This window comes from Strigops habroptila, chromosome 9 (genome assembly GCF_004027225.2).
Source record: "Strigops habroptila isolate Jane chromosome 9, bStrHab1.2.pri, whole genome shotgun sequence".
NCBI classification, from domain to species: Eukaryota; Metazoa; Chordata; class Aves; order Psittaciformes; family Psittacidae; genus Strigops; species Strigops habroptila.
The window spans coordinates 40,800,256-40,819,910 of record NC_044285.2 but is presented as its reverse complement, the minus strand read 5'-3'; the positions used below and the strand labels follow the sequence as shown (position 1 = coordinate 40,819,910).

General features: G+C 50.2%; 1 protein-coding gene across 2 annotated transcripts in view; it reads left to right on the top strand.

The window, feature by feature from the left end:
* Positions 1 to 19,655, top strand: part of PCDH19 (protocadherin 19) — a 59,628-nt gene that overhangs the window by 2,659 nt on the left and 37,314 nt on the right. For both annotated transcript variants that reach the window (XM_030498208.1, XM_030498207.1), the window contains exon 2: positions 2,783 to 3,110. In XM_030498208.1, coding sequence (XP_030354068.1) covers positions 2,783 to 3,110 — 328 coding nt within the window. The remainder of the gene's footprint in view (positions 1 to 2,782; positions 3,111 to 19,655) is intronic.

The following is a 19,655-nucleotide window of genomic DNA, read 5'->3' as shown; positions in this document are numbered from 1 at the left end:
GAAATTGCTCCCTGGGAGGAGAGCACAAATCCGTGCCGAGTAACGGATCCACTTAATCGTGCGGCTTGACAATCTGTTGCAGCATCCCCGTCGCAGGGAATGGGAGGACAACACTTTGACAGCGGCACGGCTGGTTCCCGCGGGCAGCCCCCCGTTCCCAGTGCCTCTCCCATGGCTCACAATGGGGGGAAGCCCCCCACCACCGCAGCATCCCCGCTGCAGACCTTCCCCGAGCCCTTGCTCGCTGTTCAAAAGAGCCATTGTGCACCCGATGCGGCTCCTCCTGGGGCCAGCTGGGGAGAATAGTGCCCCAAATCACCCCTTTTCCCCCCGATCCGCTGCTCCGGCACCCGGCACGGCCGGTTGGACTGAGAGCAATGGGGCCAAGGAGGGATTTTGCCCTGGCTGGATGCGTGCTCCCGGGTCCGAAATGCCGGAGGGGAGGTCAGCCCCGTGCCCAGAGCTGCTGAAAGGGAGATAGGGGAAATCCATGCCCCTGAATATGTAACAGCCCGGCGATTATTGTCTCTCTTTTACTATTCTCTGTGTTACACAAGTTAGGAGACAAATGCTAACCACACATGAATATCAATCAGATGCCATAAAAGAGCAGCTGCAATGCCTCATAAATGGTTTAATCCTGTTACTAGTGAAATAGCCATGACTTCTCCATTCCTTGGGCTCCGAGTCGTTTTGGAGGGGAGGGATGGGAATTAATTTGGCTCTACCTTGGAAACGCAACGCTGGCCCCCGGCAATTCTGCGGCGCGGGGGGAGATGTGCAGTCCTTAAACTTTTATTTAGGCAGGAATAATAGTGGAGAGTTTGGGTTTTATACCCTGTTTTCACAGCTTAGAGCCTTTTTCCTCAATGGGGGAAAAAATCATCTGCAAATAAAGGTCAGTCTGTGCTGGATTATGGGATGTCAGGCTTCAAGTGAAAGCTCATCCACCAGATTTCGTGCCAGCTCGGCCCATTCAGTGAGAATAGGAGCTGAATGGATAAAAATCACGTTGTGGCGGTGGCCCCTGATAGCTTCACACATAGGTATAAGCTCTGGGTTTACTGTGATGGCTTCGGGATTAATGAAGTGCAGTTTAATTAAATAATTGGTCAATAGAGAAAGGACAGCAAAATGAATGCCTGCAGGAAATAATTGGGCTCTCGCGTTGCCAAACTTAAAACGTTGAGGCAAACAGAACAATTAAAGCTTCATCAAGCATTGTTAGACAAGGCAGCAACGTATAGATTGGTGGCACAACAGGAATCCCTGCCTTCCCCTGATTTATCTGCACGCTCCGGGGGATGCACGGGCTCTGATCAGCGCACATCTGAGCAGGAGGAGTCGGCTGCAGAGGTGGAGAAGCACCAGGTAGGCTCATGGTGGCAATGGGCACCCTCTCCCCACGCTGGGTGCATGCCTTTGGGCTTTGCAGAGCCTTATCTGAGAGGTTCTCCACCAGAGCTGCTGGAGTGGCTTCGTAAAATGGGTAAATTTATGAGGCACGTAAGGTTATATGAGAGCTGTTCGACTTGGTGGCGTTTTCATGCTCAGGCAATTAGCTTTTTGGAACAACAATATTTGTCCAATGTTTGCCTTTCTAGATAAAATGCGTTATTTATTCATCCCATTATTTCTGTTGCAGCTTTTGGATGTTTTCCCCCTTTATTTTTAAATGCTGTTATCATAACCAGAAGAAGAGCAAAGTCCTGACTTTCAGATGTGTGTTTCTGACTGTGGGTAGCGTTTGATGTGCTTCCCTGGGAAATACCGAGCTGCCCTGTGCTGTGCATGTACAAATCCATCTGTGGGGCATTGGCATTTGGAAAGAGGAGCCACTCTGAGCCGAGCAAACCCAGTTCCTGCGAGGTGCAGTTGTATATTTATGGTTATTTGCTCGGCTGCTGTTTTAAGGGTAACTTTTTTCCTCCGGTGGTTTGCAGAAGGCAAACAAGACACTTCATCAGTCGGTTCTTTTGGCAGGTGGGAAGCAAAAGAAGGAAAGAAAGGCAGAGAAAAACAAGCTTGCAGTAAGGAGGGAAAAAAGAAGGTCAGAAAGGATCATTTCTCTTTGCAGAACACAGTTGTTGCTCTCCGGTTTCTAGAAGGCAAAAGCATCTCCCAGCAGAAGGGGGTGTGCGTGTCAGGGGGTGAGGGATGAAGAGGATGCGGTTGGGGAAGAGCTTTCAGGTTATCAGGTATTATCAGGAGATAGTCAAAGCAGCAGCAAATTGGGTAAGGCATTAATAAACAAACAGCCTTCGGAGTGTGAGAGACTCGAGCTTGCCAGCTCGGGCTGCTTCTGGGTCTGCTTTATTTACTGCTGTGGAAAATGAACTGGGGAAAAAAAATCCCCTCTTCATTTGGAATTTGCATTATGGGGACCAAATTAAATCCCGTTTAGAATCCTTATTCTGCATGGAAATGAATGCAGGTACCCTTTTCAGTTCATGGAAAGTAATTTTAACATCTCCATTTTTCTCCTCTGCAGGCTGGACTTTACTCCTAGTAGCTAAATATCAGCAATTACAAACACTAGGAAAAAAAAACCCCAGAAGCATATTCTTCCTTCCCATTATTTTCCATATTTGACCTGAAAGCATTATACATATGAAAATAAGCTAAAGATGGTGTCGTGCCACCAGACCCGAAACATGACGTAATGTGCATGACTAAGAAGCCTACATGGAGATGGGGGCCAAGCCCTCTGGGTTTCTGGATGTGTATTTAGCGGGGCAGGTTCAGGATGCTCTCAGCTATTCATTTCCGTTCTGTCCCCCAGAATCGCAGAGTACTCCTATGGGCATCAAAAGAAATCAAGCAAGAAGAAGAAGATCAGCAAGAACGATATCCGCCTGGTACCGCGGGACGTGGAGGAGACAGATAAAATGAACGTTGTGAGCTGCTCCTCTCTCACTTCATCCCTCAACTACTTCGACTACCACCAGCAGACCCTGCCGCTGGGCTGCCGCCGCTCCGAAAGCACCTTCCTCAATGTGGAGAGCCAGAACAACAGGAACGCCGGCTCCAACCACATCTACCATCACACCTTCACGGGGCAGAGCCCCCAGCAGCCCGACCTCATCATCAACGGGATGCCGCTGCCAGAGGTGAGTGCGGGTATCCCTGGGCATCGGGAGCAGGTTTGAGCATGGACCACGAGGCTGTTGCTGTAAGCGCTGCCCAAAGGATGCGTTGAGCGAATGGGCAGTGCTGGGTTTGTGTGTTGGATGCTCCGGAGCAAGGGACTGATGGAGAATGGGGAGCTGCGGGCTCTGGGGCAGCCCCGACATGTGGTCGTGGTGGATGTTTCACCTCCAAGCGCTGCAGAGAGCCTCAGAGATGCGCAGGCAGGGATGCTGGCATGGGCAGGCCAAGCCAGGCTGTGGTGGATGCTTTGCAAGCGGGTTTGGAGTGTGGAGATGCTCAAGGGAGGACACACTCATTGCCTTCACAGGGGTTTTTCAAGAGGTTGTTGTAAGCGGTGTTGGTGGCTGTTGCTCTGGAGGCAGCGGGTTGTGCCGGTGATGCCCTGGTGTCACTGCCTGGCCCTGCTGTCCACTCACCATGCAGGCATGGGAGGGATGCTGAAGGCAGGGAAAGAGGCTGCTTGGATCCACACCATCCTCATCATCTTCTAATTCATCGGCTTTCCTGTACATCACAGGCATCATTTAATGCTGCTTGTTTGTCTCTCTTTGAGTTATTGTTTGGTATTAAGCAAAACAATCAAAGGTTTGTCATGTTTCCTGCTTTGAACGGAATAACAAAGCCGAAAAAGCAGCTGAAATATTTATGGCTCGCTCTGTTTTGCGTTCAGTGTGCTCGTGTAAAGGCAAAATGATGCTGCTGGAGACAGTGGAGCTGCTTCACATTTATACTTGTGCAGTGGAGAGCAGAGCGTGGCCCTCTGTGAGAGCCTGCAGGGCTGCTGGGGAGGGCTGGTGCCGGCGGGCCTCATCCTGCTCTGTTTGTATTGGCGATATGCTCATTGAATCCTGGTGTTTAACCTCTGCTGAGGCTGCAGAACCAGCTCCCAAGAGGTCACATACGGGTGTTGGACTACTTTTGGGATGCTCCAGCCCAAATGCCAGTCGCTCAAAGCAGAGGTGCAGCTTTTAATGACCAAAACATTGGGAAGGAGTTGTTGGGATCTCCACGACAGGCATGGGCTCTTTGCTTCTCCTGCCCAGCCTGTGTTTGGAGCCTCTCCTGCCCTCACACATGCAGTGGGAGCGACACAGTGCTGGTCAGAGAATTAAAGCTCAATTTAGCTTGTGGTGTTGGTATAAAAGCTTAGCCATAACTGAATGAGAATGACCTGGATATAAGCACTAGTATATTCTACTTGCATGTATCCAGCTGTAGAGCTGAGTGGGCTCTTCTGCTCCCAAATGGAAAGGATAATCAGGCATTGGAACAGGCTGCCCAGGGCAGTGCTGGAGTCACCGTCCCTGCAAGTGTTCACACACCGTGTAGACGAGGCCCTCAGTGCCATGGGTTAGTGGTGGCCTTGGCAGTGCTGGGGAACGGTTGGACTTGATGAGCTTAAAGCTCTTTTCCAACCCAGTTGATTCTATATACCAATGGTGAGAGGCAGGGACTTTGCATCCAAGTCTGGATGGGAGCACTTTGGGATAAGCCTGTCGCTGATCAAGTAAGGCAGAAGAGCTGCCACTGAAGCCGCCTGCTCCTTGTGCTGTGCTTGGGGCAGGCTGGGGATAGGAAACACCACCCTTCATGTACTTGGGGATCTCCAGACTTGCCTATGCTCTTTGCTGAGTACCATCATGTAATCAGGGTGCCCAGCTGCCTGGGGGGCACATCCCAAGCTGTGGGTGACCATCGCTGTTGGGATGCTGGGGAATTCCTGCCTTCCTCGAGCGGTGTCCTTTGGAGAGTTGTCTCGAGCACATCTCTGGCTGGTGCCTTGGTAGGGGAGCACCCTGTCAGCCTGTGATTCATTGCTACAGACAAAATGCAGTCATAAACCCCATCCCACGCTGGTGTTAGCCAGCAGTTCATGCTGGCAGCGGGAGGTCTGTGGTGCTGGGAAGGAGGGAAGGACCATTGGGAACATCACAGCTCGGCTGATGAAGTTAACAGGCAGCGGAGGGCAGGAGGCAGTGCTGCCCATGTCCCTCCTTGACACAGCAGTTAGGCTGGAGTCTGGCAGTGTGTGGAGGCTAAAGACCCCATCCCATCCTTGCATGAGGGAGCCGGGATGCTTGTTGGTTTGCATTGTGGCTCCATCTCTTGTGCTGGTGGGATGCACTGTGAAAAGCTGGTGCCTCGCCTGGAGAAATGCATTTGTCTCCTGTAATGAGCACCATGGAGTGTCAGCTTAGAACATGCCACGAGGGCAGCTGATGCTCCCCAGTCCTGCTAAAGGACCAAAAGCCCTGGGGTGGGTGCTCTCGGAGAGAGCAGCACGTCCTGGCAGGGATCTGCTTGCTCCCTGGGGATGCTTTTGGACAAAAGGGCAGGGCCAGGGCATGGGGAGGAGAAATCCCAACTGGAAGCTGTTTGGAAGTTTGCTTTAGGGTGGGAACGTCTGTGTGTTTTGGCAGAGTCCCAGCTGTTGCAAAGGATATTATCTCACTGGTGGTGTGGGTTCTACATAAGGGGCAGGAGGTTTTGTGGTGACTGGAGTGACAGCCATGTCCTGGCGCGCAGGGTGACACAGAAACTCCATAAAAGATGCTTCTACATACCAAGAGGAGCATTACAGCTTCATTCGGGCATTGCAGTGTGATGATGTGCTATTGGAACACCTCCATGTGGTGATGATTTAATAAATACAGTTCCTTCCCAGAGTTTCCAGAGCCAAACCTTCTCCTGCAGTACATGTAGGGACCTTGTCTGGGCTGGTTTGAATCGCCTCCAGTGATGATGCTGCCGGCGTTTCCCCCGGGAGCCCTTATGAGGTGTCAGCATCATGGAGATATTGCTGCTGCTCCACTGAGAAGTGACTTTTCCTGATGGGAAGGCAAAGTATCGGTTGATAAAAGATAAAATAGGGAGGTAAACGTGTCACTGGTGGTGGCATGTAGCACATGATAGTTGTGGCTGGGAGTAGGCATCTGCAGACACGCACTGTCCTCAGCAATAGTGGGCTCGCAATGTAGCTGGTCTTTAATGTGAGCCTTATTTGCTTTAAACCTTGAAATACAAGTCCCCAAGGCTGGGTTGTTTGTGGAGCTTCAGGAACTCTTTTCTCCCTGCTGTGGTGGCAGGTCCTGGGGCTGGTAGTGCTGTGCTGATGGTAACTGTGTTCCTCAGTGCTCCCCACATCCCCATGCTCATCCAGAAAGGATTAAACAGTGGCTGATGCAGGGGCTGCATCTGAGGATGCAAAAGAAGTTTGAGACGACCCTTGTAAAGCTTTTCCCTTTGGATTGGGGCTTGGCTGCCAAGAGAGCATCGGGAGGCGGTGGGGGACATCCCAGGGGGGTTCTGTCCTCTTGGGTACCACTCGGGGACGCCTGCCTGTGGCCTTTGAGCATCCTCGTGGCTGCAGGCGGCGATGGCAGAAAGTATTTGCAAGCAGCTCTGGTGATCGTGGCTGACAGCGGGAGGCTTGGGCCCCGTTAGTGTTTGGACTTGTTTAACAGGAGGGAGAGTGGGACATGTTGGAGCTGTGAGGGCATTGCCAGTCAGAGCTCTGCTGCTGCCGAGGGCTTTTCTTTGTCTTCCTGCTGAGCCAGAGGAGAAGTCAGCTTTGAAACCAAAAGGGCTTGTTGTCAGGTTTTGCATGTTTATTACTGGAAGTTGTACCAGGAGATTAAAAATCAAAAGGAACAGGAGCCATTAGGCAGCTTCCTCGATAAAAATGCAGGTTGCATTGGGGTGCTGTGGAAAGCGGCCTGAATGCCGAGCCTTTTAGGATGCCCGGGACACGACTCGCATGTCGAGCAGCCACCTTTGGGTAACACTTCCATGCCTGGATTTTGACTTGGTGGTTTTAAAAGAAAACTCTGCATGTGCAACGGCTGCATCTGGCTTTCAGGGGCAGTTTAACATCCAAAATCTGTGCTGCTTTGGGAAACGGTGCTGAGGCATCATGTGATTCCCGGGAACAGGGAGCATCCCTTGGGACACCGCAGCTCACTCTGTCCCTTGCTCTCACCCAGGGCCATGGTGGCTGGTACCCAGAAGAAGAGAGAAGGGAGAGGTGAGGAGGTATGAAACAGGAGTGGGGGAATTCCAGAGGTGGAATTAGCATGGGGATGTGGGATTGATGCTCTGTGGGGGTCCGGATGGCTCCGCTCTGGCAGCAGCAGGGGAGGGAAGCAACAGCACTGCCCTTAGACTGTAAGTGGGGTGTGGACCAGGCATGGCCTTGCTCTGGTGCTGCTTTGGTAGGTTTGAGAGGATCAAGGTGGAATCCTTTGGGTCCCACGTGCTGACAGCCCCTAGACCCAGGTCTGGCCATGGGGGTCAGGCCCATAGCGATCATAGCCACTGCCTCCTGAGCTGGTGGCCACCATCAGTAAGATGGGGAATTACTGGTGTTAGTGATAATCCCGCTCTAATCCCCCAACCTTGATACACTCCCGCGTAATCCTCACTCACACTGATTTCGTTGGGGCTCCTCGTGGCAGTGGGGATTATTTGAGCGAGCAACCGTTGCAGGATAAGGCCCCGTTAGTTTCAGATATACTTTTTACTACCTGGAAAGCATTCTCCTCACTATAGGAAATGGTTTTTGAAGCACAATAGAGCAATTTTCATTGCAGGCAGCAGCGGCAGTTTCTGCTCTGGCTATCTCGTGGTGTTAACTAAAGCACATTTCTACAGCACACAAAGATTTTTGTTTTGTGAGGGATGAAATCAGCGTGGCTGTTCCTCTTTCTCTGTCATTTCTCTACTTGTCAATTCTTTCTTCCCCTCCAGCTTATCCTCCTCTTCTCCGCTAGCCTTAAAAAGCCCCCAAAGTGTCTGTTGTAATCACATTTGGTGTGTTACAACCAGAATGAATGTACTCACTTTAATATGCTGGGTTTTGAGGAAATCAGTTTCTGTCTGGTGTAACAGACAATTTGTTATAAACCATGCCGTTTAGAAGTGAAGGGCCTTGCTTTAGTGCAACACTGGGGAGACGTCATGATACATAATTGAAAGGGATTTGGCTTGCTTCTGAGTAATACTGTGTATAGAGCAGGGGAAGAGGGGAAAGGAAAGGAGGTATTTTCCAACCCGGAGAAAGTTTGCAGTGCTGAGGCGTGCCAGGCTGTTGCAATAAGGCTTATTTTCAGCAGCGATAATAATTAAAGCGTGATCAGCGATGATGCTCCACTAGGCAGAAGGCTGACTTCGCAGCCGGCGTTGCCAGTCTTGCTTTCTCCTTGGGAGGTCACTGTAACTCAGCACTTTTTGTGCCTGCGATGCGCACCGTGCTGGGTAAGCGCAGGTCGCAGATCCATCAGTGCCTCAGCATTCCCGTGCCAGGGCATCCCTGTCTGGGAGCTAATGGCAGCCTTCATCCTCCGGGAGCCCACCCAAGAGGAGCGATACTTTCGGCTTTAGCTACCCACTGGGTGCCCTCTCCCTAGGGAATGCTCAGCAGTCCCTGCTGGGGAGCAGACCCACCCCAAACGTCCCTGGATGCCCTCCATACTCACTCCCAATGTGCCCTGAAATCGCAATTCCCAGCAAATCCCACGGCTTTACGACTCCCAAAGAGTTCTGTGTATCACTGCATGTTCCCTGACCTCTCGGAGCATCGGATGCTGACATTATGGAAATCAGCAGCTTTTTATTCCATGCCAAGGTCAGCCTAACCAAATTATACATCTCCTAATGTGATCGCTCCGAGCTCTCTGTGTGGAAAACCTCATTTGAATACCTTGCAGCAGAGAGAAACACGCCAGCTCCCATTCCCATTTAACCACATCTCTCACTGATGGCCACACTCTTTGTGTCTTGGGCAACCCTTTGGTTCAACACGCTTTGGCTCTTCATAGAATCATTTAGGTTGGAAAAGACCTTTAAGATCATCCAAACCTACACTGCCAAGTCCACCACTAAACGATGTATGTTTTCTATGGGTGATACAGGGCTGTGACCCCATCCTGGCACCTCTTAGGCTTTTCCAAGTGTTTTCCAGCCTGATGGGACCAAGGGGGTTTGCTGCAAGGGTCCATGGAGGAATTGGGGCTGGTGTTTGGCGTGTGGCAGTAGCCAAGCTGTAGTTAATAGTAAAACCCTTCTCCTCTGATGGCAAGACCTAGAGTGCTCAACAGGGATATGATTCTGTTGTTATATATTGCATGCACTATATGATATCTATCATCTGTTATAGACAATATGCTATATGATATATGTAATATATTTATAAGCAGAGGTAAAGTGTGTCTAGAATGATTCCATATTATACCTAATTATATAAATAAGAATATAATATGTTGTATAACCATATATATATCTCTCATTTGGTTTTGTGCTCCTGGGTTGGGGTTTATGGCTGACTTACTGAAAGTAGAGAGGCTCATCTTGTTCTCCTTTTAGTAAATCTGAATTTCTGATGCCTATTTCTGATGCATAACTCTTCCTTGTCGAGTCTATAAAAAACCCTCCTGCAGCTAAATTTACATGGCAGAGAAGAATTTTCCCTTAAATTAGGAAGGATTTATAGTAAGTTTTGAGGGTTTTTAAATGACATCAAGAGGATGGTCTTGTGTGCTACGTCTGGCCTTTCTTATGGTAGTTTCCAAGTGAACTCCTGCTGTATTGAGCAATTTGAGCGCTGTGGTTTCTCCCTGTCGTTTACTTTGCATAAAGCTCATGCTGCATCTGAAGGCTTTGTAAGGCCAAGCGCACGTAGCCTTTGAGTAACCTTATGCACATTCACTTATCTCCACGTATAGAGCTGTATCTTCCAGCTGCCAAGTCCTGCAGTCCCTCCTGAGGGCTTTGAGACAGAGAAGCTCCTCAGCTATCCCAGGTCCGTGGGCTCCTGCCCTTGCCGAGGGTGACCTGCTTGGATCTTCCCTAAATTCCCATCATCTGGCAAGGGCAGAGCTCCTGCCTGCCTCCGTCCTCAGCCTCTCCAGCGATGAGCCCTCCATCTCCCCTGGGAGACCTCTTGCCCCTCTGACAGTGACTCCCACTTCCATATGAGGGCTTGGATTGAGGCAACTCCATCCCTGTCTGCTCCCTCTTCCCTGCCAGTCTGCCTATGGGGCTGGGCACAGCCTCACTTCAATAAATGATTAGATATTGTTCCCAGTAGGAGCTATAGTTGAGTTCCAATCATTTTCTGTTAATTAAAGTACAGGATGGTCTTATTTGTAGCATAAATAGTTGTAATCTGTGTACTTATAAGTGTAATTATGATTTAAATTAGAGTGTGCTCTGACTCAGTGATGGATGGGGTGCTCTGCAGGCAGCGCTACCCTTGTAGGGCTGCAGTATGGGGGTCTCCTGGGGTCCCCATGGTCCCCACTGTCCCAGGAGGGCATCCCTCGAGCTCAGCAAAAGGATTCTGATGATGTTGATGGCTCCCAATTTTGCTGTTCCTGTTGGGGCAGAGCTTGCCCATGGCACCCATTGGAGTGTTTGAGGGAGAATAGACCTCAGTGTTGTTGCTTCAGTGTCTCCCTCTAGTTTCTAGTCTCAATTTGGAGTGAAGTAATGGCTTATGTCAGCTGGACAAGCGATTAGTACTTAGCCTTGGAGTGACACCCTGTTTAACATGGAATCACGTTGAGCTCTCGTTAGGCTGGTGAAGGCTGGAGTGCGGCGACTGCTAATGCTGCAGCGGAGGGATGTGCATCGCAGGTACTGCGCTTCATGCAGCCTTTGATGGAAGCCCTCAGCACGCTGCAGATGACCCCAGCCACCCCTTCTGCTCACACCCAGCTCCTCATGCAGCTCTGGGATGGATAGCATAGTGTGCATTGGAGCCGTGTAGATGAGGTCCTTGTCTCGACGTCCTGTTGGCCACCGGAGATCTGGACGTGAATCCCTCCTGGTTCTCACAGGGCTCTGGAGCTTGTCGGATTAAAGCATCTTTTGTAATGGCAGGTGTATGCCACAGGGCAGGTTGTAAAATTCCCGTGTTGGTGGATTGCATTAACCCATCCTAAGTCAGGTATGTAAAATTCCATTAAGCAAAAACCCTCTGGCATTTTCTCACCCGTGCTCGAGCTCTGTAGGCTATGCTAATGCAGTGTGCTCATCTATTAGGAGGATGATGGCTTTAAAATAATAACATTTATCTTTGGCAGCGGACCTACAATAGTGCACGCCGAGTACAATTTTGTGAAAGGCTCTGCAGATGTTGCCTCATTCAATCTGGGTCAAAAAGAGTGCTTAGAATCATAAAGGTTAGAAAGAGATCAAATAATTCGGCGGTTTTATTGCTGAATAATGTACTTGGAAAATATCATTCACCATTATTAGACTAAGTGAGTACAGAAAACACAGGACTCAATAGCCATTTCTCAGTATTGGCTGATTTTACTGGTTTTATAATGTAGCTAAATTCCCTGTTATTGATTGGAGCATCGATTATCGATCTGGACATCTAAATGCATGTGCCGGTGGGAGCACATGGGAGTCGGACAATTAGGGAATTAGGCTTCCACACCTCCCTGCAGCACCTGGCAGTGGGCAGCACACCCATGGGCAGGGGGATGCTACTTTTGGGGAGCTCTCAGGGGTTTGTCTTCAGAAGCAAAGGTGAAAAACCAGGAAAATACCCATTTTATGAGTGTTCTTTTCCATGTCTTATGTAAACTTGGTCATGCACACCCAGATGGGCGCCGGGATGGGGGCTCGGTGCCTGCGACTCCTGTCACCTGCTCCGTCCTAGACTTTTCATATTCAGATTCACATCTGGATGCTCTGGCAGGAACCCAGCTTCAATGACATTTAGTAATCAAATCCACGCGGCTGTTGGCTTAGAAACAGCATCCAAACCTGTCTGCCTGGTGGAATGCTGCTCCAGACGTTTGCAAGTGGTTCCTCTTCTTCATTGTGGAGCCCCCACTGTGGCTGTGTCCCCTTTGTGGAGAGAAATACCGCACTTGGGCTGAGATCCTTCATGTACATCAGTTAATTGTAGGGGCTGGGTTAGTGAGAGACCAAAGCCACGGTCCCATATGGGCTCTGCATCCTGTAGTGAGCCCGTGGACCGGAGCTGGCAGCACCGCTGTGGGAGCCACAGGCATCCCACTGGGCTGCGGCTTGCTTTGGATTCCTTTGTTCAGGGGGAAAAAAGGATGAATTTTGGAATATGTTCATCTCTTGTTCTCCGCACTTAGTTGTTGTCAGCATTAATATGCCATTAACACATGCTCATTAGGAGGAGAATGATTATACCCTGTAGAGTATGGGGGAAACCTTCATTAGGCACTAACATATTGATCTGAGCTGCAAACTTCGCTTGGGAAAACTGGGGAAGGTTCTGCTCAGCATCAGGTTTCCCTCATTTCTCCTCATTGGTTGGATGAAAGCACCTCATCCTTTAGCATGTACTTCCAACCAGGGCTGTGGGTGATGCGCAGGCGAGGCCGAGCTGGGGGTCCAGCACTCAAATCCTTCTCAGGACCTCAAATCCATCTTCTCCCACATCAAAGATGTCCTTATCAGAGCTTATTTTGGCACGCAAAGAGGACGCAAACCTGCATTCCCCCTTCCAATAGCTCTTCAGGCTTAATGAGATGAAATCTCTGCAGAGCCGGGCGATGCTCCGGGAACAGATTTGTTGAGAAAGGAGGTGTCATTTCTACATCCTCACTCTTCACACTGTAACGACGTTTTAAACGTTCATCTGGCCTTGCTGCCTCCAGTCTGAAGCCATAACCTGCCATGTGTGACAGGGCAATTGCTTGCCCTGGTAATGATTACAGCAGACCCCGGCGTTGTTCCCTTGTTTCCTCGGCGCGTGGCAGCTCGAAGCATGTGCGTGGTGCTTTCTGAAAGTCAATCAATAAGAATAATTGCAAGTTGAGGTGGGGGGAGAGGGAGGAGAGTGCTGTAGCAGGCAAATATTTGCAGATTAAGACCCTGTTTACATGCAGACGCCTCTTATGATAGGTAACAGGAGATAGACAATAAGGACCATATGTGATATTTAATCAGAATTTATTCTAAATGGGCTGATTTCGTAGATTTCCATGGAGCTGACAGCTGTCTCTGTATTAATTGTGAGTCTGCATCCGTGCCCTGCTGCCCTCTTTGCCTGGGGTTTTGCAGGATTTTGCAGTGTTGGTGGTGGGGCATTGCAGTCCTGTTCCCTCTTCCTGTTCCCGTTCCCTATTCTGTATAGGTGCAGCCAGAGGGAGTCCCATGGATCAGTATAGGTGCAGCCAGAGGGAGTCCCATGGATCAGTATAGGTGCAGCCGGAGGGAATCCCATGGATCAGTTTTCACCTACAAACATCAGCAAAGGAAGAATGGCATTCGCTGGGTCTGCATGAAGGTGTGTGGAAGCATGGCCACATCAGGAGCGCAGGAAGGTGCTGAGGGAGGTAGCCCTTCCTTCTGGTGCCCGCAGCAGCCTCAGGAGCCGCGATGGTGGGTGCAGAGCAGTGATGGAAGGATGAGCTGCAGCTGCTCATGGGGAGACCCAGACCACAGGTTTCTTCCTGCAGAGATGGAGACAGAGAGGGCTGGAGCTGCCCATCCCCAGCTCACATTGCCTTTTGTGACCTGACCCCCCTTTTGTCATTGATCCTGAAACCTAATGAGGAACGGCTGAGGGACCGTTCCTCATTAGTCTGGAGAAGAGAAGGCTCAGGAGGGACCTTATCGCTCTCTCCAACTGCCTGACAGGAGGATGGAGCCAGGAGGGGGCTGGCCTCTGCTCCCAAGGAACAAGGGATGGGACAAGAGGAAACGGCCTCAAGCTGCCCCAGGGGAGGTTTAGATGGAGATGAGGAACAACTCCTTCCCCAGAGGGTGCTCAGGCATTGGAACAGGCTGCCCAGGGCAGGGCTGGAGTCACCGTCCCTGCAAGTGTTCACACACCGTGTAGCCGAGGCCCTCAGTGCCATGGGTTAGTGGTGGCCTTGGCAGTGCTGGGGAACGGTTGATCTTAAAGATCTTTTCCAACGTGGTTGATTCTATGATTCTGTGATTCTAATACTGAGGAAGTATGCCAAAACCAGAGTCATTGATAGGGAGGGACATGGAGTGGTGAGATACCAAGATGCGACAGGTCAGGCTTGGAAGCTTTTTGGAAGTTGTCTACCAGTGCCTCCATTAGAAGCAGAGTACCACCTCCTGGCTTGCGGTGGATGGATAGAGGGACAGCCTGGCTGTTGAGGAGGCACTTTGGTGGCCATCCCAGCTTCACCAAACCTCTTGGTTCTTTCTCCTTTGACCATAATGACTTCTCCTCTCATCCCACCGTGCTGTCCTCATGCCGGGCAGCCAGAGGCTCCCGTCTGGCCGCGTTGGAAGCATGGCTGCGCCATGCGCTGGCTGCGGCGTGACTCATGGAATCGCCATGCGAAATGCATCATTCATAAACTGTTTAGTGTGACCTTCTGTACAGTAGCACTAATTATTATTATCACGGAAGCCCAGTAAACCAGACTAGTAATTATCAGGGATTTATTTGAATGGACAGCTAAGCTATTCTTGGCAAGTTAGTCAAAGCAGTTGTCATGACAGCCACACAAATGTGTCTTATGAATTGGGTTAATTAGGGTAATTAATAACTGTTGTTTTGCCCTTTTTAACAAGGTATTGCCTAGGCACCATAAAAAATTAGCAATTGTACCTAACAGAAATAACTCTTCTTCTAGCAGCAGCCTTCCCGTCGCAAAATCCAAGTAGTAAGTACCTGTTGGGTTGTTGTTTCAACGTGGCATCCCTTTCCTTGTGCAAGAGCAGGGAGTAAAAGGCTGTGTTGTGATTTTTCTGCTGAGCTTGCCCTGCTGTGCAGTGTTGTCTTGAGACTGGTCATCATCATAATTGATATCATCATTATTTATTTTAATGCCATGCTGCTCCAGGCCGTTGTTGCAGAGGGGTCTGGCTGAAGGGAATTGCAAATGCTTTTGGTTTTGCTGTGGTGGTTGCTGGTATTGAGTAATGGTGGCAACTAAAGCTCTTAGAATCGTAGAATCAAGTGGGTTGGAAAAGATCTTTAAGATCATCAAGTCCAACCATCCCCCAGCACTGCCAAGGCCACCACTAACCCATGGCACTGAGGCCTTGGCTACACGCTGTGTGAACACTTGCAGGGACGGTGACTCCAGCACTGCCCTGGGCAGCCTGTTCCAATGCCTGAGCACCCTCTGGGGAAGGAATTGTTCCTCAGCTCCATCTAAACCTGCCCTGGTGCAGCTTGAGGCCATTTCCTCTTGTCCCATCCCTTGTTCCTTGGGAGCAGAGACCAGTCCCCTCCTGGCTCCATCCTCCTGTCAGGCAGTTGCAGAGAGCGATAAGGTCCCCCCTGAGCCTTCTCTTCTCCAGACTAAACCCGCCCAGGTCCCTCAGCCGTTCCCCATCACACTTGTGCTCCAGGCCCTGCACCCGCTCCATTGCCCTTCTCTGGCCCCGCTCCAGCACCTCAATGTCTCTCTTGCAGTGAGGGGCCCAGAACTGACACAGGATTCGAGGTGCAGCCTCAGAAGTGAAAACCCCCACAGCCCCCACCCCATGGAGCACCCCGTGCACCCCATGGTGCCTCGCAGGGGGTTGGCAGCCCGTGATGGTTGTGGTCCTCATCCCATGCAGTGCGCTGGGTGCTTGCACAGAGCACCTTCTCCCCAGGGGTTGCAGTATTTGGTGCTGATGATTAAAAATGACCCAGGATTACGGAGGAGACTGAGGAATATTTTGTAAGTTGTGTGGAAAAATGACCTGAATAGAGGAGCGAAGGCTCTGGCTGGTTCTCCAGCTGCACCGAGCCCTGTCTATTTATATCACCTCTGGGCTTTCGAAGACCTCTTTTAACTAAAGCCTATTCGATAACACACGTCTTTCAGCAAGAAAAGAACGAAAAACAAAATGAAGAAGGAAAAGAGGGGAAAAAAACCCCTAAAGAGAAACCCCTTTATGGAGAAGGTAGAGTTTTAATGAAGAAATATTTTACACCGTTCTCTTACAACCTTAGGGCTAATAGCCTGGAACTGGCACTTTGGCTCCTTAAAAAGCCCAACAAGACAAGCCAATTACGGCCTCTGAAACATTTTTATTTTTAGTTCCTTGTAATAGCAATTTATCCTCGGCCATGGTACATTAACTGGGAGGAACAAGAAGTAGGAAGGGTTTGGCATCTTTGTAATAACCAACGGGCTGTGTTTACCAGGCTGTTAATGATGTGGGGTGGCTGTTGGGCAGGGAGAAAGGGCAGTGTGGTGATGGAGAGGGGCATCCAGAGCAGAGATCCCTACACCAGGTGAGATCTTTAGTGTCATTTAGTTCCCTACAGCTGATTCTGGGAGAAAACAGGCTCCTCTTGGGCTACATTCCTCATTCCCCAGCACCCCTGAGCTGGCAGCACGGCTCAGAGGGGATGAGGGGCTCTGCGGAGGGTGCTGTGTGTCCCCAAGGATGCTGGAGCCAGTGTGGTACCTTTGGGGGTGGCAGGTTTTGAGGGGAGCTGAGCTGAGCCAGGCTTTGCATCCTGATCCCCACACAGGCTCTGGGCATGGTGCTGAGGAATAGGAAAGTTGGGGCTGTTCAGCCTGGAGAAGAGAAACTGTGTGGAGACCTCAGAGCAGCTTCCAGTGTCTGAAGGGGGCTGCAAGGATGCTGGAGAGGGACCTTCATCAGGGACTGTAGCGATAGGACAAGGGGTGATGAGTTCAAACTGAAACAGGGGAAGTTCAGGTTGAGTATAAGGAAGAAGTTGTTCCCTGTGAGGGTGCTGAGGCGCTGGCACAGGGTGCCCAGAGAAGTGGTAAATCCTCCATCCCTGGCAGTGTTCAAGGCCAGGTTGGACAGAGCCTTGGGTGACATGGTTTAGTGTGAGGTGTCCCTGCCCATGGCAGGGGGTTGGAACTGGATGATCTTCAGGTCCTTTCCAACCCAAACCATTCTATGATTCTATGACAGCAATGGCAGCAGGGAGGAAGGCCAGTCCTGCTCAGGTTTGCTGCCCATCTCATGGTTGCAGGGTATTTTTGTGGGCTGCAGACCTGCCTTTTCCAGCCCAAGTCAGGGAAAACAAATAAAACAGGGGAAAACTTGTTTTGCTAAATAAATCTGTTGTGAGCGAAGTCCCCTTGAGGCTTCGAGCTGACCAAGGCTGTCCTGATAGCGAGCCTTGCCGTGCAGTTGTAGGTAACAATGAACATGATAACATGATGGGCACGTGGAGCTGTGCTCACCTCCCTTTTATTATCCACCATTGCCAGGGAATTTTAGCTGCATGGTGTGGAGGGATCACTCCAGAGCCGGGTATGGATGTGCACAGCCACATGCTGAGTGCACACACAGGGCTGGATCAGGCCTCTTATGAGGATGAAAATGTGTGTGGGGTGTGTAGGTGACATGGGAAGTGCTTGCTGCTTGCCCAAAGCACCAGGAGAAATGGGGCTTGCAGAGCTGACGTCCCCATCCTGCCCTCATTCCCACTGCATGGATCTTGCTACCCCATCCCAATTCCTCCCTGCTCAGCCACAAAGCAGGAAACCCTCCAGCTGCCACCAGCCACATCACCCTGGGGTGCCTCGGGGTGTCCCTGTCTCCTCTGGGATGCAGAAGCAGAGCGAGGTGCCCCCATGGCACTGCTTCAGCACCCTGCCCTATTGCGACTGCCCCGGCACCCGTCACCCCGATGTGCTGCACTGGCAGCAGCATCTCACGCCTTCACTATTTTTAACTGCTCTGCAATGATTTTGGGTTTTGCTTTTTCTTTTCTTTTCCATTTATTTGCTTTGCAGTGACAAACGTGTGATTTCTCCTGTTCCCTCCCAAGCGCATCGGCCTGACCCGCTGCTCCAGAAGGTGACTGACAAGGAGTTTTATTTAGCCCTAGCGATGGGAACGGTTAAAAAAAGGTCCCTCTGTTCTATTTGTTTTCATTCCTAATGGCAGGAGGCAGGAAAGGACACTTCGGAAAGGGGTTTTAACAAATCTCTAAGTCATGCCCCATTACCTCGGGGCTGCTGATTAGATCCACATTGTTTCTCACACTACTTAGGCAGGGGTGTAAGTCCACACTGGAAGCTGCATGCATAGATCCTTTACACAGTCCCAGGCGTAGCTGATGGGAGAAAACACCTTTATTAGGTTTATTGGCTATTCTATCCCTGCAGGGGATTTTCCTTGGCATATTGAGGCTGCATCCCCATGCAGAAGGCTCAGGGGCTGTGCCTGTTGGTGGGCACATGGGAGGATGGCATTGCCTTTGTTGCCTCAACATCCCTCTTGTCCCAGCCCTCTTGGGCAGCTGCCGGGGCATCACCACCCTCATGGTCCAGGGAAGGCAACGATATGATCTCCCTTGGAAAGCATGTCTCCCTTTTGGGTCAGTATTTTGCTTTTTGGATGATTTGGGGGGTTTGTAGTGTCAAGTGCCCTGGTGGTGCTGCTGGAGAGACCCTTGTGCTATGGCCACCAAAGAGCTTTTGGGCTATAGGTGCCATCTGAATGTAAGGCAGGTTCTTTATTATTGCATCTGTGCTGCTCATAACCATACAGTAGATTTCGGATGTGTTGACAAATTCAATTGGGTGACGCTGTTTGTGGCTTTCAGGAGCGTAATTATGGCTTCATTGTGTGTTGCGGCTCTCGGGATTCAATCTGGGTTTCTAATCCTATACCCTTGTTTTGAAATCACATCACAGCAGCTCCTTTCCTCCTGCCTCTGATCCATTTTCAGACAAAATATGCCAAACCCTATATTTATTTGGGGAGGGGCAGGAGTTCAGTGTGGATTAGTGGGCAGCCTGCGCCATAATACAATGTGGTCTGATACTTGTGCTCATTGTGATGAACAGGGTGATGCTAAAGGATGAACTCTCTTAGTGATTTCTCTGCAATGCTTTTTATTTCATCAAGAGAAAATGGAGGCTGGACTCTGTTCCTTCGGTGTTTAATAATGGCCATCAGTACCAAATGCCCTTTATTTAAGGTGCAGTTGTAATGAGAGGGTTGGTGGTGTTAAGCAAGCCCTGGAGTCTGGCTCTGAGGAATGTTCATTGTACCTCATTAAATCTGGAATTAGTGCTTAAAAGGCCAGAAATAAATATTCTGTTTATATTCCGGGGATAGTAAATCTAAACGGATGCTGTGTTTGCACATCCTCGTCTCTGCTCGTTCCTGCTGAACCGAGCGAGGCAAAGCTCCATTTGGGTTAGGCAGCAATCAGAGTGTCTGTGAAAAAGCCCAACCCCAAACCCAACCCTGGTTTCATTGATCAAGGGCAGGGAAATGATCTGCTGTGTTACATCTAATTATAAACCATCAATATCAGATGCTGAACGCACTTACTTTTTCAGAGACACTCTGCTGCTAGTTTGCAGTTTGCAACCTCCTGTATTAGAGGCTTTAGAAGTGAGCTGGGATGGAGGGAGGTGGCTGCAAAGGGAGATGCCAGAGGTCAGATCCTTTTAACCTTTATTGAACCCCTCCAGGTGGCTGCCTCTGAAATGCTCCTTAGTAAGAGCTGAATTGCTTCATGTTTTCCTTCCATCTAGCCTGGAGCTCTTGGCACAGCAGAGGCGCATCCCTCTGCCTCTGCTTGT